This window comes from Chiloscyllium punctatum, chromosome 15 (genome assembly GCF_047496795.1).
Source record: "Chiloscyllium punctatum isolate Juve2018m chromosome 15, sChiPun1.3, whole genome shotgun sequence".
Taxonomy (NCBI): domain Eukaryota; kingdom Metazoa; phylum Chordata; class Chondrichthyes; order Orectolobiformes; family Hemiscylliidae; genus Chiloscyllium; species Chiloscyllium punctatum.
In genome coordinates this window covers 64,266,281-64,293,159 of record NC_092753.1, presented here as the reverse complement: position 1 = coordinate 64,293,159, position 26,879 = coordinate 64,266,281, and the positions used below count along the sequence as shown (strand labels likewise).

The window sequence follows — 26,879 nt, the reverse complement described above, 5'->3', positions numbered from 1 at the left end:
TTGCTTCTCATGTAGAAGCATTAAACTGACAGCTAGAATGTATGCACCCTGTAGAAGAGATGCCGCCATTTTGTGGTACAAGCAGTTGATTCACAGGTATGATAATTTCAAAATCAAAAATTACAATTAAGCACACATTCATCCACATGAATTAAAAGAAAATCAAGTATAGTAGATTTACTCTGAGAAATGATGGACTATAAGTATGCTTAAACTCCTAACTAAGATGCTGAAGAAAGCATGGTGTCACATGCAAGTCATAACAGCACAAGAAATACTAGCCTTTCTTCTGGCAACAATTTTTAGTCTTTCATTTCTTAAACAAAGTTATAATTTCCCCAGTTTACTGTGACTGAAATTGTATGAACCAAACACTGGTTTATGCTAGTTATAATTGCTGTATCTAGGTTAACTCTGTGGTTGCATGCAGAACCATGACTTGCCTGTAAATAACTTTGTTTTTCTTTATAGATGATATATCTGAACTGGACTCTCACAAATTTTGAGAAGGAATTGCTTCTGAATACTGCTGTATTGCACCAGAATGAAGATTGAATGTTATAATGATTAAGAAAAATATACTATTTATTTCTATATTACTACATATATTGCCTAATGTTTAAAGGCAAGTGATTGTTAGAAAGTGTTTGGCAAATTAAAGCCCATTAACATCATGCTGGTGTAGCTGTAATATTTTCTTAGAGCACATGAGACTCAGATTTATTAATCTCTTTCCTGTTTAAACTGTATTTTTTATTTAGAAAACTTATAATAAAAGGTATATTGGATATATTACAAATTGAGACCATTATATCCATTCTATTCTTAATATGAAGCTTTATAAAATACCATTAAGCTAACTTGGTCAAAGTTGGACTAGTTTAGACATAAGTAATTTTATTGAGATTTTTGAAAGAAATACATACAATAATACTGAAGAACAGTAACCTTAAGAATAATGTTTTGGTTCTGCTTCAATCAGTTACCCCTCTATTTCTTGAAGATAGAGGAGTTAAGTAATAAATTATAATTTTCACAATCTTTTAATAAGTCAATAAGAGCATTTTAGCACCCAGACCTGATAAAAAATGAACCAGAAATTTGGCACAGTAAATTTCTTCCCTCCTTCAAACTGAATGATAAAACCTTCATTGTCATTAGGTTGATTAGGTGATTGTCATTTTATGATCATTTTTCAGACCTTTCTGCAAACTTTCACCTTCTCACAATAATCATTCATTTTCCAGACAGTCTGCAAATCAAATACTTCACTAGAATGACGTAACACAGCTTGATTACTAATATGATGTTAAATATGTTGAGATCTATTTCCTCACATTTTGACCCAATGAGTGGCATCTTCCCCATTTTTCAATGCTAAAATGTTAGTTATTTTAATAAATAAACAAAGAAAATCTTACCAGATGAATGCAAGTTAGTGACAAGGGATAGTATGGCACAAATCCACTTCAATTTCATTTTCTTCTCTGTGTTCTTCCCTTGCTCTTTTCCACTCAGGCCTTTTGTTCCTCACAGTACACTGTGACTTGGTTTCTGCTGTGCATTCAGGAAGTGGCTAGCAGTAGAGCTTGTGTACAGCCTACATGCTGTGTGAATGCTGAGATCTATATGCTGATAGCAAATTTATGAATTTATTATGTCTTATTTTAGTTAAACTTTAAATACACTACCATAACATTTAAACTAACGCTGCATCTCTTTTACTCTCACTTCCTCCGCAAGTTACTCCATCTAAAGTCCTCCTTGCTTTCACTTGGCTTAATTCATTTCCAAAGGAATTCTTTAGCATTATGTTTTGGCCTCTTATCTCATTCAGTTATTCTTACATATATTCTCATTTTCAGAAAAAACAAAACACAAATTTAGCGAAAATATATAAAAGTCAATACGTGTCATGATTTTTAAGTTTGGTGCTTAATATCCCCATTGACAAATCTGCGGAAATGGTCTAAATGTTGATTAAATTCTATTGAATTGATTTGAATTTATTGTCACATGTATTGAGGCACAGTGAAAAGCTTTGACTTGCGAGCAATACAGGCAGAGCACAGAGTTAAGTAGCATAGACAAGTAAATAATAGGTAAACAACGGCAAAAACAAAAGCATAGGTCTGGCGAATATTAAGAGTTTGTGAGTCCATTCAGTACTCTAACAACAGTAGGATAGAAACTGTTTTGAAACAGGCTGGTGCGTGTGTTCAGGCTTCTGTACCTTCTCCCCGATGGTAGAGGATGTAGAAAAACATTGTCAGGGTGGGATGGATCATTGAGAATGCTGGTGGCATTTCCTTGACAGCAGACCTGGTAGATGGATTCTGTAGATGGGAGGTTGGCCTTTGTGATCATCCGGGCCGAGTTCACCACTCACTGTAACCGTTTCTGATCTTGAATGGTATAGTTGCCATACCAGGTAATAATACATCCAGACAGAATGCTCTCTCTGGCGCACCTATAAAAGTTGGCAAAGGCATTCGCCGTCATGCCAAGTTTCCTCAGCTGCCTGAGGAAGAAGAGACGTTGGGCCTTTGTAACCAGTGTGTCCACATGAAGAGTCCAAGAAAGCTTGTTGTGGATGACCACTCCGAGGAGTTGGCACTCTACTCTCGTTCCACCTCTGTGCTGTTAATGTGTAGGGGGCATGAGTAACATGCACTAATTGCACTAATATTTAAGCAGTATTCATTACAAAATGAAAGCTGTAATGTCAGGTATCAGTTTACTGCATCCTCTATTATTTTACTACATTGTATGGCTTTGAGAAGTCTTCACTTGCTTATTTGTTTGAAAAGATTTTTAAAGGAGGAAAGGATTTTTGAGGAAACAAATTATGGAACTAGAAAGTATTCCAGATAGAATTAACCTATTGTGTGATACTGTTTCTTCACAATACATACATGAGTTTCTGAGGAAGGGTCACAGGACCTGAAATGTTAATTCTGATTTGTCGTCACAGGTGCTGCCAGACCTGCTGAGTTTTTCCAGCAATTTCTGTTTTAGTTGCATTACTTCTAGCTTTATCTAATCAGAATGTGAAGTCAAACATCTTTTTGTTCACTTAAGTGTCTGGTACGTGCAGCAAAGATGTAGAAACACCATAACCTTCAATTCTTTTTTCTTTTTCTCCTCACACATCAACCTGACTTGGGCATACACAAACAGTTCTTCATTGTCGATGATTCAACATTCTGGAGTTCCATATCCAAGCTTATCACTCAAGTAGCATGAGCACAAAAATTATAGTCTTCAAGGAGAAACTCCATCAAGACGTTCTCAAACTTATCATCAATCTTTACACATTTATCTTCATATTAGTTAACTACAGCAGGGTTAAAACTATTGTGACCTAAAGTCAAGGATCTATTTATCTCTGCCTTGAATACACATAATGACTTGGCCTCCACTGACTATTGTAGCAATGAATTCTGCAGATTCTCCACTCTCTGGCTGAAGAAATTCCTCCTCAGCTCAGTTCTAAAGGGTTGTTCCTTCACTCTGAGCTTCACTTAGGTCCTACTAGTGAAAGCATTGTTTGCACATCCACTTTATCCAGGCTGCTCAGTATTCTGTAAATTACAAACAGATCCCTCCTCATCCTTCTAAACTCCATCAAGTACAGACCCAGAGTCCTCAGCTACTTCTCATACGAGAAGAAGTCCTTCATCCCCAGGATCATTCTTGTAAACATCCTCTGAACCTCCTCCAACACCAGCACATTCTTTCTGAAATACAGGGCTCATAACTGCTCACAATATTCCAAATGCAGTCTAACCAGAACTTTAAACTGCCTCAGCTGCATATTTCTGTTTTGTATTCTAGCCCTCATGAAATGAATGCCAACATTGCATTTGCCTTCCTAACTGCCAACTGAATCTGCATATTAACCTTAAGAAAACCCTGAACTAGGATTCCCAAGTCTATTTGTACTCCAGATTTCTGAAGCCTTCCCTATTTAGAAAATAGTCTACACCTCTATTCTTCCCAAAAATTGCATAACCTCACAATTTCACACAGTGTACTCCAATCACCCTTCTTTGCCCACTCTCCCAGCCTGTCCAAATCCCTTATGCAGCCTCCCTGCTACCTGAACACTACCTACCCCTCCAGCTACTTTTGTGTCATCTGCAAACTTAGCAACAATGCCCTTTGTTCCTTCATCCAGATCATTTACATATAACACAAATAGTTTTGGTCTCAACATGGACCTCTGCTGAACTCCACTCATCACTAGTTTTCATCTTGAAAGAAAACCTCTTTTTCCTCACTCTCAGCCTTTTGCCAGTCAGTCAATCTTCTATCCATGCCAGTAGCTTGTCCTAAACACCATGGACTCTTACCTTATTTAGCAGCCTCCTGGATGACATCTTGTCAAAGGTCTTTCTTAATTTCAAGATCTACAAGTTGCATTTTCCAACCAATTCCGAGACATTGAGACAAGATTTGCACCTGTGCACACTGAGAGGCCAATTAATGGGGATTAATGGGGATTATTGATCATAATTCCCCTCGTTACATCCTCATCTTACATTTTTAACTGGCGGACCCCCATTCTCCCACTGTCTAATAAGTAGAAACTAGGTGGTGAGATTACCAAGCAGGAAAGTCTGAGTGGTGACTCGAGTTCAGTGTTTCCATCTCCAGGCCTGAGTCACCATCATCTCAGGGCATGCTCTCTGGGCCTTAGTGCCTGACACATACCAGCCTTAATGCATTATTATGGCTTCTTTCAGCTCCACTTCTGCACTTTAATAATGCACTTTGGAGCACACTAGCAGCTCTCATTGGCTGACCTGGGGGAAATTTAAGCTGCTGTTATCAATCATTGACAGTTAATACACCAAAAGGAAAGGAGCTTTTGAGACTTAAATGCCTTAGTAGATTTTATAAGTCTAATTATGCAATTTTCCATAAAATTAGGATTTTTAGAATGGATATTGAAAGAAATGACAGTGATTGATTGCACAAGGCACTTTTTTGTTAAATAAAACATAGTGGATTTTCTGCTGGAGTGGCAAATGACTGGAAGAAGTATGCTCCAGGGCAACTTTTCTTAGCCAGTTCAGAATTTTCAACTGACATGATCCAACCAATTTCCCGTTGTGTGCTCTATCAACACCAGTGCAAGGAGTGTCTGTGCATTCTCGATTTATAGAGGGCTTTCCATTTTAAAGGGGATGGAATCGATTGCAGCTCTCACAGTTCAATTCAAGCAACAAAATCAAAATGGTTTTCCCAGGAGCCCTGAGGTAGCTGTCTTTGATACATTGCTCCCTGTCACAACCATTTCCCAATCCCTTTCATGTGGACCCCATCACAGCAGAAAAGCCCCAACAAGATTTCTTTCCTGTTAGCTTGACGTTAATGAGACAGTGAGTCAATCCTTCTGATGGTAAGCCCTGTCAATGATAACATAAAATCTTGTTCAGATTGTAATGGAAGCAAACAGATTAAAATGTTGAACCACAATTTCAATGTAGCAATTTTTTTTCAAAGTTTTGATTAGATGATTTGTAAAGGATGCATTTAGGCAAAGTTTCAATTTTCAATTATTTAATAGATAAGTGAAATCCAGAAGAATGAGCAAGATTTGCACAAAGTTAATGAGATTCCAATTAGCCTGAATAACTTTACGTTTATGGTTAAAGTTAGCATGTCTCTTAAGATGTCAATGATAAATTAGAGGATAGTCTGCTTTATAACAATGGTGTGATTATACCATGAAACATTTGGCCAATGATTTTCTATGATGTGCTTGTCTAAATTTCCAACAAACGGAATTCCCAAAGGACTCATAAAATCTGTCACAAACTCATCTAGAAGTGGATGTGTAAACCCAAACAAATCTTGGGGTTCACAATGTCTTCCCAAAGTTTTCAATCCACATCCCTTGAGTGTGTGCAGCTTCTGTGCAATGTGTTTATATTCATGTTAATGGCCAAACCCCTAAATGACTACTATCCCAGCTGCAATCTCCCTCCCAAAAACTGAGCTACAGCATTCTCCAGATGTGGAGTGTGGAGTCAAAACTGCTCAGTACCTGGGAGAACTTCAACTTTCATACAACCCATCTTCGCCAGCACTCCATAAGACTATAAGACCGTAAGAATTAGAAGTGGAAGTGAGGCCATTCAGTCCATTGAGTCCACTGTGCCATTCAATCATTGCTGATGGGCATTTCAACGCCACTTATCCACACTCTCCCCGTATCCCTTAATTCCTTCCAAGATTAAGAATTTATCAATCTCTGCCTTGGAGACATTTAACGTCCCAGCCTCCACTGTGCTCCGTGGCAATGAATTCCACAGGCCCACCACTCACTGCCTGAGAAGTGTCTCCTCATTTCCGCTCTAAATTGTCCCCCTCTAATTCTAAGGCTATGCCCACGAGTCCTAATATCCCTGCGTGACGGAGACAATTTCCTAGTGTCCAGCCACTCAAATTCCTCCAGACTTAAGAAGGACCAAGGCTCATATCCTTTGTGTTCACCTGCAAATGAGGAAGAGGTTTATTGCTGTCAGGAAGAAGGTTCTGTGCAGAGGGAGACTGAGATCAGCAATGGGGACCAGGCTAGGAAGGGCTGGGTGCAAATTAGAGTTGCTGCAATGCAGCAAACAACAAAAGTGTCTTTGGCTGTTTTTATGTTTTCCTTCCATTCTGCAGCCATTCTAAACTGGGTGACCTTCAGCCATCTTTTCCCTGACAGCTTACATTGGGAAGGATTTTCCCGTAAGCCTCAAGGCCCCAACACTGGGTTCAAACACATGTCCCCAAACCATACTTTCTGACAACAGGACCACTTAGCAATTTGACTACAGGTGGCGATCCCTAATTGATCGCTAGCTATGTAAGGCTGGTTGATATGGTGGACATGTTTCCCACCTAAATAGAGACGTGGCGGCCCTAACAAGAGAGGTAGGTACTGCTGAGGTTGGTTAGTAACAGTGAAGGGACCTCAATATGGAAGCAAGATAAAGGAAAGATGTTAAAGCAAAAGGGACAAGCATCATCCTGAAGGCCCACTGGGTCATGGGCTTGTGTCTAGTCAAACAATGGACTTCTTTTTAGACCATGAAACCACACAATCCTCTGGGTCCCACAAACAAATGATGGCTTCCTCCACAAAGCTGGCAAAATTCTGATGTAAATTGACTGCTGTCCTGTGGGGAAACATCTTGCCAACAGAATTGTATGAGAGAACCATCTCAATGTAGTTTCTCTCTATTTTTATGTCACTCAAACCTCCCACCCTATCTTCCCACTCTGGGGTCAGGAATACCTTACCCATTCATTGCCTTGGATTTAGATTTCAACAGCAGTGTCCTGAGCTGTGAGCACTTACTGACGTATCGCAAGCCCCATCAGAGTGCTATAATCTTGTACTCCAATCATAAAATTTTGTCCGTGATTTGCTCTGTGATTAGTAATTTAGTGATATTTGACACTTCCATTCACCCAAACTGACACCGTGAAGAAGGAAGGCATTTATTGGAGTTCAAAATTAATCTTCAGGGAACAGGAGCACTAAAGCCAGAGCCAGTAGTGAGTAAAAATTGCTGATACTGGCCACTTAAGTTACAGGCACAAGTACAAAATCATGTTTGGTCATTGGGGTCAATGTTACCTTGGCAACAATGTTGCTCTGCAGTCATTTTATCTCAGTAAAGCACATCCCCAGTCTTCTTTAGTTTATTTCTTTCATTATTTCAGCGTTTTATTTTCCATCCTCCCTAGCAACAGCTGTTACCTCATCTCTTGGGTTTTAGCTGAAACTGTTAAAGGTCAGAGTTGTTTCCATCTTCAACATGGTCTGTAAAATCCAAAAATTTGACATTTTAAAAAGGTTTGATTCCTGTATTATCTTTCAATTGTTTGTATATGTTCGGAAGCAATGGACATTAGAATTTCCTGATCTTTGTTCTTTCCTACCATCAACATTTTTAAAGAAGGTAGTGGCAGATCCAACACTAAAATATTGATTAAGAAATATAAAAGAGTTATGTAGCTCATTACTTTGAGTGATTTTGTGTCAAACATCAGTCACTCTTATCAATCACAAGGCTGCCTGCAGTCCCCTTCCACGTCAAGTGTTAGGGATGGTTTTGGAATTATAGTCCTTGTCTCCCTCTGGAATAGTAGCTGCCTGAGCCCTTGTTTACTATTGACCAATAATTTAAGTTAAGTGACAGGGGAATATCTTTCTACATTAGCCATGAATCCTTAGCAATATATTGGCAACAAGTAACAGCACAATTTATTGAGTACTTATTAACCTCTAATCTGCCTTCTTGGATTCTCACTGCACCATAGACAAGTCAGTCAAGAGAAAGCAAACAAAACCACACTGTAAACCTGAAGTCAAAAAATGTGCATTATCGATAATAAAGATACAATTTGCTTTTTTTCCTGCTTTCCCAGTCGAATCCCAGATAAAAGTGCTAGGTACTGTGTGTCATTACTGTGGGAGTTGTTACAGAATTATATTAAAGGAAGGAACAATGAGAAATGATGTGCTCTGAAAAAAGCTTTCTGATGTTTGTCACCATGGTTACCCGGAGTACCACATGTGTTTGATGTCATTGGATGACATATTTTCTCTTGCATGTTCTTTATTTCCAGTAAGTCTTTTTATCGATCAGCCCACACCCTGGATTGCATGATGTTAATGCAACAACACAAAGCTGAGCAGAAAATATTACTTAAGAAGCTGACACACGCTGAGAATTTTTTCTAGTCGATACTTAAGTGGGAATAAGGGCAAATTATAATTAAAGTCCATATTCTGTTAGCTTCTTGAGATATTGAGATACTCTGTTTGGCAGAAGTATGCCTGGGAACCTTTATCCTGCACTATTTTTCATCAGTGTTTACTGTGGGAAAGGACATGGAAGATATAGAATACAGGGAAATAGTTGATGACATCTTGAAAAATGTCCATATTACAGAGGAGGAAGTGCTGGATGTATTGAAACACATGAAAGTGGATAAATCCCCAGGACCTGACCAGGTGTACCCTAGAACTCTGTAAGAAGCTAGGGAAGTGATTGCTGGGCCTCTTGCTGAGATATTTATATCATCGATAGTCACAGGTGAGGTGCCAGAAGACTGGAGGTTGGCTAACGTGGTGCCACTATTTAAGAAAGGTGGTAGAAGCAAACCAGGGAACTATAGATCAGTGAGCCTGACGTCAGTGGTGGGCAAGTTATTGGAGGGAATCCTGAGGGACAGGATGTACAGGTATTTGGAAAGGCAAGGACTGATTAGGGATAGTCAAGGTGGCTTGTCTCATAAACTTGATTGAGCTTTTTTGAAGATGTAACAAAGAGGATTGATGAGGGCAGAGCAGTAGATATGATCTATATGGACTTCAGTAAGGCATTCGACAAGGTTCCCCATGGGAGACTGTTTAGCAAGGTTACATCTCACGGAATACAGGGAGAACTAGCCATTTGGATACAGAACTGGCTCAAAGGTAGAAGACAGAGAGTGGTGGTGGAGGGTTGTTTTTCAGACTGGAGGCCTGTGACCAGTGGAGTACCACAAGGATCCACTACTTTTCGTCATTTATATAAATGATTCGGATGTGAGCATAAGAGGTATAGTTAGTAAGTTTGTAGATGATACCAAAATTGGAGTTTATCTTGGATTACAATGGTATCTTGATCATATGAGCCAATGGCTGAGAAGTGGCAGATGGATTTAATTTAGAAAAATGCGAAGTGCTGCATTTTGGGAAAGCAAATCTTAGCAGGACGTATAGACTTAATGGTAAGGTCCTAGGGAGTGTTGCTGAACAAAGAGACCTTGGAGTGCAGGTTCATTGCTCCTTGAAAGTGGAGTCGCAGATATATAGGACAGTGACGAAGGTGTTTGGTATGCTTTCCTTTATTGTTCAGAATATTGAATATAGGAGTTGGGAGTTCATGTTATGGCTGTACAGGACATTGGATAGGCCACTTTTCGAATACTGCGTGCAATTCTGGTCTCCTTCCTACCTGAAGGATGTTGTGAAACTTGGAAGGGTTCAGAAAAGATTTGCAACGATGTTGCCAGGGTTGGAGGATTTGAGCTGTAGGGCTAGGGTTGAATAGGCTGGGGCTGTTTTCCTTGGAGCGTCAGAGGCTGAGGTGTGACCTTTTAGAGGTTTATAAAATCATGAGGGGCATGGAGAGGGCAAATAGACAAGATATTTTCCCTAGGGTGGGGAGTCCAGAACCAGAGGCCAGAGGTTAGGGTAAGAGAGGGACGATATAAAAGAGACCTAAGGGGTAACTTTTTCACACAGAGCGTAGTGGGTATATGGAATGAGCTGCCAGAGGAAGTGGTGGAAGTTGGTACAATTGCAACATTTAAAATGGCATCTGGATGGGCATATGAATATGAAGGGATTAGAGGCATATGGGCTGGGTGCTGTCAGGTGGGACTAGATTGGGTTGGGATATCTGGTTGGCATGGACGGGTTGGACTGAAGGGTCTGTTTCTGTGCTGTACATCTCTATGACTCTATGTGGGATGGTGCTGGTGATCTGGATGACCACATGTGCAGGGGTTGTCTCCAGTTGGAGCATCTCAAGCTTTCGGTTTTGGAGCCTGAGTGGCAGCATGGGGCTGAGAGGTGCATGGACAGCATATATATATGTATCCCACAGCTTAACAAAGAGCAGGCTGAGGGGGGAATGTGTGACTGTCAGATGGAAGGCAGGGACCAGGCAGGTATTGAAGGCATTTCCTGAGCACATCTCACTTGCAAACACCTTGTCAGCTTTAGAAAACAATGACAGTTATGCCTTCTCTGTGGACGTCAGCTGCTCAGGGGTAAGGGGTGATGGTGAGGAAAGAACTGTGAAGGACAATTTGGGAATTTGTTAGTGATGTGTATAGTCAGGCATTTCCCTGGCAAGACTCCAGGATGCTGTGTTGCCTCCCGGATGTCAGAGTCAAGGATATCATGGAATGGCTGCTGGTCATTATTAAGGCGGAAGATGAACAGCCAGGAGTTCTGGACTATATTGACACCGTTGATATAGGAAGAAAGAGAAATGGGGAGCTGCAAGCAAACTACAGGGAGTTAGGTCGGAAATTTAAAAGTAGGACTTCAAAGGTTGCAATCTCCAGATTAATACCAGTGCCATGCAGTAGTGAGTATAATAGAAGGATAGAGCTGATAAATGCAAAGCTGGAGAGAATTTGCAGGAGGGAAGTCTTTCGGTTCCTGAGATATTGAGATTGTTTCTGGGTGTAGTAGGAACTGTATAAGTTGGTCGGGTTAATTCTCAATAGGAATGGGACCAACATCCTCATTGGGAGGTGTGCTAATGCTGTCTGGGTGGATTCAAACTAGATTGGGAGGGGCATGGAATTCTGGCAAGTAGTCCAGAGATGAGAGAAACCAACATGGAATTAGAGGTTAAAACAATAGTAAGTAACTCTGTGAAGGAAATTGATCCACATTGGCAATTTGCTATTTCTCAACAGAAACAGCCAGCCTGTGTGTGACTATAGGAAGCAACATGGAATTTGAGGCAACTCATTCCCTTGTAAGTAGCATAGGTCAACAATTGATTGGGAATTTGGAGACACTGAGTAAGGATAAAAAGTTCAGTCTCTTGTGGAATGTTATGATGTGGAGGTACTGGTGTTGGACTGGGTTGGACAAGGTCAAAAATCACATGACACCAGGTTATAGTCCAACACAACCGTTCAGAACCTCGCTCCTTTTACAGGTGACTATAATCTGGTGTTGTGGTATTTTAGATCTTGTGGAATGTGATAGAGATCTGAAATGGGATTTCAACTATTCACCATGTAATGGTGAGAATAGAGGATTGAGAGTTATATATACATAGACAGTATTCTATTCTTTTGTTATAACATCTTCTGGATTAATGGTAAAAGAAACTCATTGCAAAACTATTTTGGAAGTACAAAAATTAAGGATAAATCCTAGCTGTGTCATTTAGTGGCTGTACTTTTCTCCCTACTTATAAATATGTTAATTTTCCCAGAAATTAAGAAGATGAGCAAAAAGAAACAGTAGATTATGTCACTTTCACTGACAGGCAAAGCTCCACTTAAAATAACTTCTGACAAAGAAATACAGAATGGGAAAATATTTCCAAAATATTTTGATACAGACACATGAAATCATGTGAAGTCACATTTGAAATGAAAGCTTCAGTGCGATAGTATTTTCAGGTTTCATCTGTAAGATGCATAATTTATGGAATATTCAAGCTTGGAAGTGTACTATAACTGGAGAATTGTTTTTGCTAAATTAAAAATTCCATGACACAACATCAACCCCTGTAGAATGTTTCACTAGTAATTAATATCTAAAAATGTCACATACTGTAGTTTCATGAAAAAAACCCACACTGTCTATCAAAAACATGCTCCTGGTACTATGTGGGGCTCATAAGTAGGTGTAGCTCTGTTCACATTGTCTGGATGTTTGCAAGCCCATACTCCTGACAATCCATTTCAATCAGTTTTTATTGAACAGCTACCATTTAGTGGATGTTGGTGATGAGATGAATTGCTGTTAGATTGACAATCATAAATGAAATATTTTTTGACAATTATGCTTCTGCTGTTTAATAATGTATCATTTTTTTCTTGTGAAACTGACATTCCACTTTTTATAAATATGGCATTCCATAAAATATATCACAAAAAGTATCTTAACAGCAAGAAGTAGATTAATGTGAAATATTGTTACATAAACCAATCTTACTTAAATTCCTCTTTCAGTAAATTCTTTGTCCTTAATCACTAGTTGACAGATTGCTGACAGATAACGCTGTCAGTACAAAATTATTGATGCTCATTAATCAAAATTTAGTTTTTGAATAATTTAATGTCATAACATAGGGAACAACACTGAGTAGACCTTTCCTTGCAGTAACTCAATTTTGTAGAGACTAATGAATTCTTTAGTTCCCGGAATCCTACAGAAATGAGATGCAAAGAATTTACAAAAATAAACCACAGGTCATTGAAAGAAAGATTTGTACAGCATTTTTCATGAGCATAGAATGTCCTCAGGCTCTTTACAATCAATTAAGGATTTTTGAGATGTAGTCACAGTTGTAAGAAAAGGCAGAAACCGATATGCAAAGCAATTTTCCAGAAACAACAGTGTGACAGTGACCAGACAAAGTGTTGTGATGTTGTTTGAGGGAAAATAATAGCCAGGACATCATGGTTTCCTTACCCTACTCCAAAATCTATTAAATTGACCTGAGGAAGAATACAGGGCCTTGACATAATATCGCATCTGAAAGACAGAACTCTGGTGACAATACAGCACATCCTCAGTGCTGTGTCACTAGTGTCACCTTTGTTATTTTCATTCTCAAGTCATTGAGTGGAATTTGCCATATGACTCAGAAACTGGAGGAGGACCAACTGAACCATGATTGGCAACCGGAGTTATTTCAAAGCCAGTGAATTGATTTGGAAATGGAATAAATTCAATTAAAAGTTATTAGCAAATGAACCTGCCGCACTGTTTGCGTATTACTCCTCAGTTCTTCTCATAATACCAAAGTAGTGTCACAGCATTTGTCCAGGTAATATCACATGGGGCTGAATGTAGTACGTGTGGCACCCATCTTGGCAGCAGAATCAGAAGTGAGTGCAGTGCCACATGGAGGAAATGCAGCCAATCAGTCATGATCATACAACAGTTCATCAATTACCAACCTTGATGCATGGGGTTCGACCAATATGCTGGCACTGGTGAGGGAGAGGCATGCCACAGGACATTAATCCCAGCATCACTTCATGCAGACAGCATGGACATGGTGTCATTTTTAAAAACTACAAACCCTCCAGAGAGGTTCCCTCCAACCTGAAGGCTCACCACTGAAAACTGTAGGAACCTGTCCAGTGTTGAAGTCCACACATTGTTGCCCAACTGATTAATCAAGAAAAGCGCAGCAGGCCAGGCAGCATCCGAGGAGCAGGAGAATCAACGTTTCGGGCATAAGCCCTTCTTCAGGAATGAGGAAGAAGGGCTTATGCCCGAAACGTCGATTCTCCTGCTCCTCGGATGCTTCCTGGCCTGCTGCGCTTTTCCAACACCACACTTTTCAGCTCTGGTCTCCAGGATCTGCAGTCCTCACTTTCTCCTGATTAATCAAGAAGAAAGTGAGGACTGCAGATGCTGGAGATCAGAGCTGAAAAATGTGTTGCTGGAAAAGCGCAGCAGGTCAGGCAGCATCCAAGGAGCAGGAGAATCGACGTTTCGGGTATAAGCGCTTCTTCAGGATTCCACTTGATACCAAGAAATGAAACCCCTGTGACAGCTAAGTTTATGGGCCCTGACAAGGCACCCCCTCCCCCCAACCCCACTCCACCGCCACTGCTGTAGTGATGAAGACTTGTGTTCTACCCTGGCTGCATTGTACACTGATACCTACTCAACACTGTGGAAAATTGACCATGTAGGCCCTGTTCGCAAAAGCAGGACAAACCCAATTTAAACAATTACCACCCATTGGTCTACTCCAAATCATCAGTGGAATGATGGAAGCTGTCATTGATATTGTTATCAATCAACAGTTACTCAGCGATAACTTGCTCACTGGTGCTCATATTTGATTCCATTAGGGACACTCGGTTCCCGACTTCATTACAGCCTTGTTCCCAGCCTCAAATGCAAAAGTTGAAAGTAGCATTTGACTGAGTGCAAATTGGGAATCGGGGTAACTCTCCACTGTTCTGTGATATCTAGCAGACAGGAAAAAGGCTGTCATCATTGGAGGCCAATCATTTCACCCCCAGGACAACCCTACAAGATGTCCTCAGAGTACTGTCCTGGGCCCAACCATCTTCATCTCCGACATCAGTGACCTTCCCTCCATCATAACGTCAAATCAGGGATGTTCACTGATGAGTGCATCGTTGTCAGCACCATTCATGACTCCTTCAATACTGAAGCAGAGCTTTATATGCAATGAGACATGAAGAATGTTCAGACTGAAATGATAACATTTCAACTAACATTCATCACACAAGTGCTTCGCAATGACCATCTCCAACAAGAGAGAATCTAACCATTGCCCCTTGACAATCGATGACTCTTCCATTGCTGTATTCCCCATTTGCTAGGATGTTACCATTGACCAGAAACGTAGTTAGATCAACTGTGTCAATACTGTGGCTAGGGACAGGTCAAAAGCTGAAAATTACGCAGGGAGGGTTTTTTCTCCTCACTCCTCAAAGTTTATATCTGCATAGAACAAGTCTGGAATGTGATGGATTACTCACCACTTACCTGATTAAGTGCCACACCAACAATACTCAAGAAGCTTGACACCATTCATGATAAACCAGCTCACATGATCTTTAATCCATCACCTTAAAGTTATATCTCTCCCCACAGCAGTCATTGGGTGTGCCAGCTACAAGATGAATTGCAACAACATACCAACATTCCCTCTAAACCCACAACTTCTAACACCTAGAAGGAGATGAAACCATCATCTCGAGCTCCCCATCCTTACACCATCCTTGTTTAGAATTACATTGCCATTCCTTCTTCATCACAATGTTAAAATCCTGGTACCACCTTTTATGTAGCACTATAAATGTACTGATACCATACCGACTACAGTGGTTTAACCAGGTGGTCAGTGCACTATTCATAAGGTTTTATCAATGGGCAATTAACGCTGAAATGCCCACAACCCATGAACAAATATTTAAAAAACTGGTCACTGATTGAGTCTCAAGATTGGGTTAAGTAATCACCAGCACAGTATACTGCACTTGAGAGAGGTTCAGCACTGACATCCCTGTTTGTGGACAAATGCTTGTCTATCATTTGTAAAGAGATCTAGGTCATGGAGCCTCCTCTACTGCATGCATACACAAAATTCAAACCAGACCACACTGATCTTGTGACTTTGTAAATCTTTTCTGATCTTTGAAACCTACAACCAAGTTATTAACCAAACATTAGTCGATCTTTTATTTAAACAGGAACCAACACCTTCACCATGGTGTACCGAAACCAAGCGCACTTTACAGGATTGTTACAGACAGGATTTGTTCATTTTTAACATATATATTTCCAGTCCAGCTCCCCAATTTACAACTGATTCCAATATCCTTAGCACTTTTTGAATGATATCAATTTCCAAATGTCTGTGGGAAACAAAATATTTGTTTATAAGGAATCGATTATATTGTGAGAGACACACAGGTCACAGGATTCAAGGACTTGTAGTAACTATTCATGTCGGTTTCAGAAATGAAGGATTGTAAATACAGGACAGTTTTTTCTTCCCTTGCAAACACAGTGAGTAACTTCAGATTGAGGTTCGAACAATGGGTAAGATTGTATATCTATGTTTTGAAGGCCTCATCTCAAATGTAATCTGATGTACCACAAGAAAGGAATATTCCATCAGCTGAAACTCTGTGTTTGGCCCACCTGATTTTGTAACTATTTGAGTGCATGCTCTTGTCCTTACTTTTTCAAAAGCTGCATGAAGTCATAGGAATGTATAGCATAGAAACAGACCCTTTATTCCAACTTGTCCATGCCAACCAGATGCCCTAACCTAATCAAGTCCCGTTTGCCAGCACTTGACCCATATCCCTCAAACCCTTTCTATTCATATACCCATCCTGATGACGTTTAAATGCTGTAATTGTACCAGCCTCCATCACTTCCTCTGGCAGCTCATTCCATACATGCACCATCCTATGTGTGAAAAAGTTGCCCCTTAGGTCCTTTTTATATCGTTTCCATCTCACCCCAAACCTATGCCCTCTAGTTCTGGATTCCCCCACACCAGGGAAAAGACCTTGTCTATTTGCCCTATCTATGCAAATCCATGATTTTATAAACCTCTCAGCCTCCGATGCTCCAGTGAAAACAGCCCCAACCTATTCAGCCTCTCTGTGTAGCTCGACTACTCCAACCCTGGCAACATCCTTGTAAATCTTTTCTGAACCCTTTCAAGTTTGACAACATCCTTCCCAAACCAGGGAGACCAGAACTACATACAATTTTCCAAAATTGGCCTAACCAATGTCCTGTACAGCCATAACATGACCTCCCAACTCCTATACTCAATACTCTGACCAATAAAGGAATGCATACCAAAGGCCTTCTTCACTATTCTATCTACCTGCGACTCCACTTTCAAAGAGCTATGAATCTGCACTCCAAGGTCTCTTTGGTCAGCAACAAAAGACCTTACATTAAGTGTATAAGTCCTGCTCTGATTTGCCTTTCCAAAATGCAGCACGTCACATTTATCTGAATTAAACTCCATCTGCCACTCTTCAGCACACTGGCTCCTCTGATCATGATCCCATTGTACTCTGAGGTAACTTTCTTCGCTCTCCACTGCACTTCCAATGTTGGTATCATTTGCAAACTCGCTAACTATATCTCTAATACTCACATCCAAATCACAGGCTTCCAGTTTGAAAAACAACTCTCCACCCATCACACTCTGTCTTCTACCTTTGAGTTAGTTCTGTATCCAAATGGCCAGTTCTATCATGAGATCTAACCTTGCCTACCAGTCTAACAAGAGGAATCTTGTCAAATGCCTTGTTGAAGTTCATATACATCACATCCATTATTCTGCCCTCAACAATCCTCTTTGTTACTGCTTCAAAAAACTCAATCCATAGAGCCATAGAGCTATACAGCACGGAAACAGACCCACTCAGTCCAACTTATCCATGCTGAACAGATATCCCAACCTTATCTAGTCCCATTTGCCAGCATTTGGTCCATATCCCTTTAATACCTTCCTATTCATATACCCATCCTGATGCCTTTCAAATGGGGCAAGTGTACCAGCGTCCACCACTTCCTCTTGCAGCTCATTCCATACACGCACCATCCTCTGCATGAAAAAGTTGCCCCTTAGGTCCTTTCTATATCTTTTCCCTCTCACCCCAAACTTATGCCCTCTAGCTCTGGACTTTCCCACCCCAGGGAAAAGATTTTGTCTATTTACCCTATCCATGCCCCTCATGATTTTATAAACCTCTATGAGGTCATCCCTCAGCCTCCAATGCTCCAGGGAAAACAACCCTAGCCTATTTGACCTCTCCCTACAGCTCAAATCCTTCAACCTTGGCAACATTCTTTTAAATCTTTTCTGAACCCTTTCAAAATGAAAACATTCTTCCGATAGAATTGGAATCAGAATTGCATACAATATTCCAAAAGTGGCTGACCCAATGTCCTGTACAGACACAACATGACCTCCTAATGCCTATACTCAATGCACTGACCAATAAAGGAAAGTATACCAAACAATTTATCTACTATCCTATTCACTATCCTATCTACCTGCGACTCTACTTTCAAAGAACTATGGACCTGGACTCCAAGGTCCCTTTGTTCAGCAACACCCCCTAGGACCTTACCATTTAGTGTATAAGTACAGCTAAGATTTGCTTTCCCAAAATGCAGCACCTCGCTTTTATCTAAATTAAACTCCACCTGCCACTCCTTAGCCCATTGGCCCTTCTGATCAAGACCCCATTGTATTCTGAGGTAACCTTCTTCACTGTCCACTACACCTCCAATTTTGGTGTCATCTGCAAACTTACTAACTGTTCCTCCTATGTAAATGATGAAAAGTAGTGGGCATAGACTGATCCTTGTGGCACTCCACTGGTCACAGGCCTCCAGTCTGAAAAGCAACCCTGCACCACCACCTTGTCTTCTTCTATTGAGCCAGTTCTGTATCCAAATGGCTAGTTCTCCCTGTATTCCATGAGATCTAACCTTGCTAACCAGTATCTCATGAGGAACCTTGTTGAATGCCTTACTGAAGTCCATATAGATCACGGCCACCACTCTGCCCTCATAAATCCTCTTTGTTACTTCTTTAAAAAACTCAATCAAGTTTGTGAGACATGATTTCCCATGCATAAAGTCATGCTGACTATCCCTAATCAGTCCTTGCCTTTCCAAATACATGTACATCCTGTCCCTCAGGATTCCTTCCAGCAACCTGCCCACCACCGAGGTCAGGCTCACCGGTCTATAGTTCCCTGGCTTGTCTTAAATAGTGGCACCACGTAAGCCAACCTCCAGTCTTCCGGCATCTCACCTGTGACTTTCGATGATACAAATATCTCAGTAAAGGGCCCAGCAATCACTTCCCTAGCTTCCCACAGAGTTCTAGGATATACTTGATTAGGTCCTGGACATTTATCCACTTTTATGCATTTCAAGACATCCAGCACCTCCTCCTCTGTAATACAGACATCTTTCAAGATGTCCCCATCTATTTCCCCATATTCTATATCTTCCATGTCCTTTTTCACAGTAAATACTGATGCAAAATACTTGTTTAGTATCTCTCCCATCTCCTGTGGTTCCACATATAAATTGCTTTGCTGATCTTTGAGGGGCCCTGTTCTCTCCCTAGTTACCCTTTTACTCTTCATGTATTTGCAAAAACCCTTTGGATTATCCTTAACCCAACTTTCCAAAACTATCTCATAACCCCTTTTTGCTCTTTTGATTTCCCTCTTAATTATACTTCTACTGCCGTTGTACTCTTCTAAGGATTCGTTCGATCTCTCCTGCCTATACCTGACATATGTTTCCTTCTTTTTCTGAACCAAAACCTCAATTTCTCTAGTTATCCAGCACCTACCAGCCTTGCCTTTCACCCTAACAGGAATAAGCTGTCTCTGCACTCTCATTATCTCATTTTTGAAGCCCTCCCATTTTCCAGCCCCCAATCAGCTTTTGAAAGTTCTTGCCTAATACCATCAAAATTAGCCCTCCTCCAACATAGAACTTCATTTTAGATAAAGTCTACCTTTTCCATCACTATTTTACAACTAATAGAATTATGGTCACTGGCCCCAAAGTGCTCCCCCACTGACACCTCAGTCACCTGGCCTGCCTTATTTCTCAAAAGTAGGTCAAGTTCAGCACTTTTTCTCTAGTAGGTACATCCACATACTGAATCAGAAACTTTTCTTGTACAAACTCAACAAATTCCACTCCATCTAAACCCTCAACACCATGGCAGTCCCAGTCTATGTTTGGAAAGTTATAATCCCTGACCATAACTACCTTATTTTCCTTACAGATAACTGAAATCTCCTGCAAATTTGTTTCTCAATTTCCCACTGATGATTAGGGGGGTCTATAATACAATCTCAATAAGGTGATCATCCTTTTCTTATTTCTCAATTCCACCAAACAACTTCCTTGGATGTATACCCCAGAAGATCCTCCCTAAGTACAGCCATTTTGCTATCCCCTATGAAAAGTGCCACTCCCCCTCCTCTCTTGCCCCCTATTTTATCCTTCCTATAGCATTTGTATCCTGGAACATTAAGCTGCCAGTCCTGCCCATCCCTGAGCCATGTTTCTGTAATTGCTATGATAGCCCAGTCCCATGTTCCTAACCATGCCCTTAATCCAACTGCCTTCCCTGTTAGGCCTCTTGCATTGAAGTAAATGCAGTTGAATTCATCAGCTGGGACAGGAAATTAAATTCTATTTATTGGTATTTTGTTATGAAGTACCTATCAGAAACACTTGAAATGTGAAGAAAATTAATTGGTGTTTTGAAAATAATGTCCTCTACAGACGAATGTATTTACTAATTGTACCTTGCTAACCAGGAACAATTATTCCAAATGTGATTGACTCTTATATGCTCTCTGAAAGAGCTGAGCAAGTCACTCAGTTGCATCTAACTACACCAAAGTCTGTAAAGAAAAGATACAGGATGGGCCATGTGATACCAATCACAGCACCAGGAATGACAACAGTAAACAGCCTCATCCTCCTCCTGCAAACACCTCCTTACTAACATCTGGGCACTTGTGACAAAATTGGGAGAGCTGTCTCACAGACTGGTCAAGCTACAGCCTGACATAGTCATTCTTTACAGACAATGCCCAGACACCATCATCACCATCTCTGCCCTGTCCCACTGTCAGTATAGACCCAGCAGAGATGGCAAGCTCAATGATATACAGTAGGGAGGGGGGGGGGGGGGGGGGGGGGGGGGGGTTTGCCCTGGAAGTGCTCAACTTCGTCTCATGACTCCATAAACTCACTTGACATCATGTCAAACATGGACAAGGAAACCTCCTGCTGAATATCACTTAGCTGACGAATCACCTTCTCCAAGCTCAACACCAATTAGAAGAGACATTGAGGGTGGCAAGGTCACAGGACGTGTCCTGGTGAATAGCTTCTATTGCCATGACTAGGAGTTGCTGTTAGCACCGATACCAACCAGGATGGCCGAAGCCTAAGGGATATAGTTGCTAGAGTAGGTCTGCAGCAATCTGGGGAAACCAAAAAGTGGGACAAACATACTTTATCTCATCCTCACCAAGCTACCTGTAGCTGTCCATGACAGCACCAGTAAGAGAAATCACCGCACTGTCCTTGTGCAAACAAAGTCCCTCTTTCACATGAAAGTACTCTGTGTCAGGGTGTGTGGCACTACCACCGTGTTAAATGGGTTAGATTCTGAACAGATCTAACAACTCAAGACTGGGCATCCATGAAATCCTGTGGGCATTCAGGAGAAACACAACTGTAATAAATAACAATCTGTAACCTCATGGCATGGCACTCTCCTTTTACCACATAGCAGGGAATTAATCCTAGTTCAATGAGGAGTGCAGGAGGTAATGCCAGGAGCAGCATCAGGTAGATGTAAGAGTGAAGTAAAGTTGATGAAGCTACAACACAGGCTACTTGCATGCCAGGCAGTGCAAGAAGCAAGTCACAGACAGAGCAAGCAATCCAATAATAAATTAGATCCAAGTGTCTTTCGAGTTTGCAATGCTAAATACTGCCAACGTAGGATTGGGTAAGTTGCCACCATCTGGGAAGCAAGGGAGGAGATTGCAGAGCCATTGGCCTTGATTTTTGTGTCCTCTTTGTCTACAGGAGTAGTGCCAGAGGATTGGAGGCTAGCAAACGTGGTTCCCTTGTTCAAGAAGGGGAGTAGGGATAATCCTAGTAACTATAGGCCAGTGAGTCTCACTTCTGTTGTGGGCAAAGTCTTAGAGAGAATTGTAAGGGATAGGATTTATGCACATCTGGATAAGAATAATGTGATCAAGGATAGTCAGCATGGTTTTGTGAAGGGCAGGTCGTGCCTCACAAACCTTATTGAATTCTTTGAGAAGGTGACTAAGGAGGTAGATGAGGGGAAAGCAGTAGATGTGGTATATATGGATTTTAGTAAGGTGTTTGATAAGGTCCCCCATGGTAGGCTACTGCAGAAAATACAGAGATATGGCATTGAGTGTGAGTTGGAGGTTTGGATTAGGAATTGGCTGGCTGGAAGAAGACAGAGGGTAGTAGTTGATGGCAAAGGTTCATCTTGGAGTGCCGTCACTAGCAGTGTTCCGCAAGGATCTGTTTTGGGACCATTGCTGTTTGTCATTTTTATAAATGACCTGGAGGAAGGGTTAGAAGGTTGGGTGAGCAAGTTTGCGGATGATACGAAAGTCGGAGGAGTTGTAGACAGTGAGGAAGGATGTGGCAGGTTACAGCGGGATATAGAGAAGCTGCAGAGCTGGGCAGAAAGGTGGCAAATGGAGTTCAATGTAGCTAAGTGTGAGGTGATTCACTTTGGTAAGAGTAACAAAAAGATGGGGTACTGGGCTAATGGTCGGATACTTGGTAGTGTGGAAGAGCAGAGGGATCTTGGTGTCCATGTACACAGATCTCTGAAAGTTGCCACCCAGGTAAATAATGCAGTGAAGAAGGCATATGGCGTACTGGCTTTTATTGGTAGAGGAATTGAGTTCCGGAGTCCTGAGGTCATGCTGCAGTTGTATAAGACTCTGGTGCGGCCGCATCTGGAATATTGTGTGCAGTCTTGGTCACCATACTATAGGAAGGATGTGGAGGCACTGGAACGGGTGCAGAGGAAGTTTACCAGAATGTTGCCTGGTATGGTAGGAAGATCCTATGAGGAAAGGCTTAGGCACTTGGGGTTGTTTTCATTGGAGAAAAGAAGGTTTAGGGGTGACTTGATAGAGGTATACAAGATGATTAGGAGGTTAGATAGGGTTGACAGTGAGAACCTTTTTCCACGTATGGAGTCAGCTATTACAAGGGGGCATAGCTTTAAATTAAGGGGGGGTAGATATAGGACTGATGTTAGGGGTAGGTTCTTCACTCAGCGAGTCGTAAGTTCATGGAATGCCCTGCCAGTAGCAGTGGTGGACTCTCCCTCTTTATGGGTATTTAAGCGGGCATTGGATAGGTATATGGAGGATAGTGGGTTAGTGTAGGTTAGGTGGGCTTTGATCGGCGCAACATCGAGGGCCGAAGGGCCTGTACTGCGCTGTATTCTTCTATGTTCTATGTTCTATTATCTGACTTTCTGACTGGATCTACTCAGTTTAAACTGAGAAAGGGAAACTGCTGAATAGTCTCATTAGAAAAGACTATTATCTTAAGATGGAATATATAGAATAAAATCATAAAGTCATACAACATGGAAACAGACCCTTTGGTCCTACCGGTCCATGACGACCATAAACCCAAACTAAACTAGACTTACCTGCCTTTGCTTGGCCCCTATCCCTCCAAACATTTTTTATTCATGTACGTATCTAAATGTCTTTTAAACAGTGTAACTGTACCCACAAGCACCACTTCTTCTGAAGTTCATTCCACACATGAATCACTGTGTAAAATACTTTCTCCTCATGTCTTTTTAAAATCTTTCTCCTCTCACCTTAAAAATATGCCCCCTTAACTTAAAATCCCCCACCCTAGAGAAAAGACACTGGCCATTCACCTTAACTATACCCCTCATAATTTTATAAACCTCTATAACGTCACTCCTCAACCTCCCACACGCCAGTAAAAAAAGTCACAGCCTTTCAGCCTTTCCCCATAACTCAAACACTTCATTCCTAGCAACATCCTGGTAAATCTCTTCTGAACCCTTTCCAGCTTAATAATACTCTTCCTATAACAGGGTGACCAGACTTGGACACAGTACTCCAGAAGAGGCCTCACCAACATCCTGTACAACTTCAACATAGGGTTGGGGGAGTGGGGGATAGTGTGGAGGGCTTTTGTAGGTTGCAGAACTGTGCTGGTAAGTGGCAGATGGAGTTCAACCCGGAAAAGTGTGAGGTGATTCATTTTGGAAGATCAAATTTGAATACAGAATACAGAGTTAAAGGCAGGATTTGTGGCAGTGTGGAGGAACAGTGGGATCTTGGGGTTTATGTCTATAGATCCCTCAAAGTTGCCACCTAAATTGATAGGGTTGTTAAACGGCTGCTTAACCACCCTGTCTATATGTGACACAAACTTCAAAGAATTATGTATGACAGCAATCAGGTTATTGTTTGTTATGGCGGTGTATAACATCTTCACCTCCAACCACCCTGAACAATGATCAAATGCAATAAGACAAGACAATCCATCCAGCAGGAATATATCAGGTCACCACTCACTGACAGGGTCCTCGTAGAAAAGGACTGGTTCTTGCTGCTCAGGCCAGTGAATATCACAAGTTGTGGTCATTTCTTTATGAGTGCTTTCTAGTTAAGGATGCAGTTTAAAAAAGATCTTTTAAGCCCATGTGGCTGAGAGATCATTCTTCGCAATGACAACATTGCATATCTCCATGTCTGAAAACACCTTGCAGACAGAAGCACCAGTTTCCCTCTATTTTTCCAGTTTTCCAGAAACACCATTACTCCTTTGTTTGTAGCTGAAGAATCTGCAGCTATAATTGTTGAAGGCATGATCTTAGATTTTTAAATTGTCTCTTTATCACATTAATTCTGGCTGTGCAAAGTTCCTGGTGCTACAAACTCACTTTAAATTTCTTTGACGGCTTTTGACCTCCCTGTCTCCAGTTGTGCCTCATGATGGCCCCCAGCTATGGCAGCAATGCTCACTCTGAGATCCTTCTTCTTTTCAGCCTGCATCTTGCCTTTTTGTTTAAAGTTTCCTCTTTGCCCACCAGTCATTTTAAGTTTATTTGAGAAATCTCTGATGGCCTTTAATGCACTGTGATTGAGACTGTCCCCCACATCATATGAGGTCAGAGTGGGTACCTGGTGACCTCAGTTCACTGCTGCTTGCAAGGAGCTACCATATTGCTCAGCACAAAACAATATGACAGGGTACAATCCATAGGCACCCCTTGTCCAAAGACATTGGCATCTGACATTTTCCAACCCTTCTCCAAACCATTTGTAGGGCACTTGGAAAGTCCAGACCTATACTGCAAGGAGAACTGGCAACCAGCTTAGAAAGGCTGTGCCAACCACAATTTTTCAGACAGGACAGGCACCCAGTCTTGGATTGGACCAACCTGTACCTCAGAGCCCTCAGAACACTTACTCAATTAGCACTTATTTTAATGCTCACTAGTCTTGCCTTGTCAGCTGATTAGCACAGTCACACGTTATGCTTCTTGCCTTGTAGGTCAATAGTCCTCAGTGAAGGAGGCAGACATCTTGTTGCACAGCAATGTGAAATGTCAATCTCACACTGACTCCAAATACCACAGCTTATGCAGCAAACACACTGCAAATGCAGCAAGCAGTAACCATGATGCAAAGTCTCAGGGGAGTGGCCTTTACCGAAGTCCATGGAGGCAAGGCCATCCTTATACAGCAAGTCAAGGGCAACCTCCCATACCAATCCGGGGAATTGGACAGCTATCTGCTCGAGGTGCTCTCGGTCGTTCAGAGGCTCCCTATCTCCGCACGCTTGGGAGTGAGGCACAGCCAGCCCTGTGCAGGGTACTGCCACATGAAGCAATATCAAATTCAGGGACTGGCTGGGGGATGGGAGAGCGATAACTTAGAAATGGGGAAACTGAATTTGTAGGTGGGAGGAGATACAGTATTAATGGGAGGGAGGTAATGCTGACAATTACATTTGGGGCTAAACAGAGGCTCAAACAAACTGACATAGTACAAAAGTAATCAAATGTGATGCTTCACAGATAGTGCAATGTCACCTAGCAAAGTGCTCTCAAAAGGTACTTCTTTCAATCTGTCCCTCAAATTGCCTTCATGTTGTCCCAGGTTCTGTAGTTGGTTTGAGGGGAGCATGCTCGACAGTGAGGCCCATTCAGCAGATTGCCTCTCTCTCTCTCTCTCTCCTGCTCTCAATTTTCATGGTTAAAGCCCCCAGTGCAGTGTCCAAATATCTAAAAGCTCTCTCCCACTGTCCTCTGCACCTTTAGTCAGCTTTCTCCTTGCTCATAATGTTTCCTAGCCAGGTGAATAAGTTGCTGAGGCCAGAGTGCAACTCCTTTTAGAGAAGTGCAGGCATCAACTGAGTAGCACACTTAGAACTGGGCTGTGTGTACTAATGATTATCATTACAATAGGTTCCTTAGGTGATGAACAGGAAAGCAAAGACATAAGGTGGTGGGGAAGCATTATTGGCACAGGATGGAATCAGTATGATAGCAAGACATGATCTTGAGTTGGAAGTAGAATTCTTATGGGTAAGCAATAGAAAGGGCAAGAACCTCTTTCGATACTTCCAAATTCGAGACTATATACAGAAGAGGACTACGTTATTAGATAGTCTTTATAAATCAGATAGAGAATGTAATGTCCTATGACCAGTGGGGGTATCTTCCGTCAGTACTATTTATCATTTACTACATGATGAAGTATCAGGAGATATGGACAAGCTGCTTAAAACATGGGATCAGGATTTGGGACTAGAAATCTCTATAGAAACGTGGAATGATATTTGGGAAAATGCTAGAAGAATTACTATCTGTAACAGAACTCAGGCTATCCAGCTGAAGGTACTTCATAGGGCCCATATAGCACTGGTTCGATTGGCAAAGTTTAAGGCAGGAGCATCTCCAATGTGTCCC

The 26,879-nt window shown here is 41.4% G+C and overlaps 1 protein-coding gene across 2 annotated transcripts in view; it reads right to left on the bottom strand.

Annotated features, from left to right (window-relative positions):
• The window catches only part of cd247 (CD247 molecule), a 151,317-nt gene that overhangs the window by 112,913 nt on the left and 11,525 nt on the right, over window positions 1-26,879 (bottom strand). Inside the window, exon 1 of one of the 2 annotated variants that reach the window (XM_072585314.1) lies at window positions 1,422-1,528. The exons of the other annotated variant lie outside the window; for it this stretch is intronic. Within the exon in view, the coding sequence (XP_072441415.1) occupies window positions 1,422-1,479 (58 nt within the window). The 5' untranslated portion in view covers window positions 1,480-1,528. Of the gene's footprint in view, window positions 1-1,421; window positions 1,529-26,879 lie in introns of those variants that run through there. 2 annotated transcript variants of the gene reach the window in all.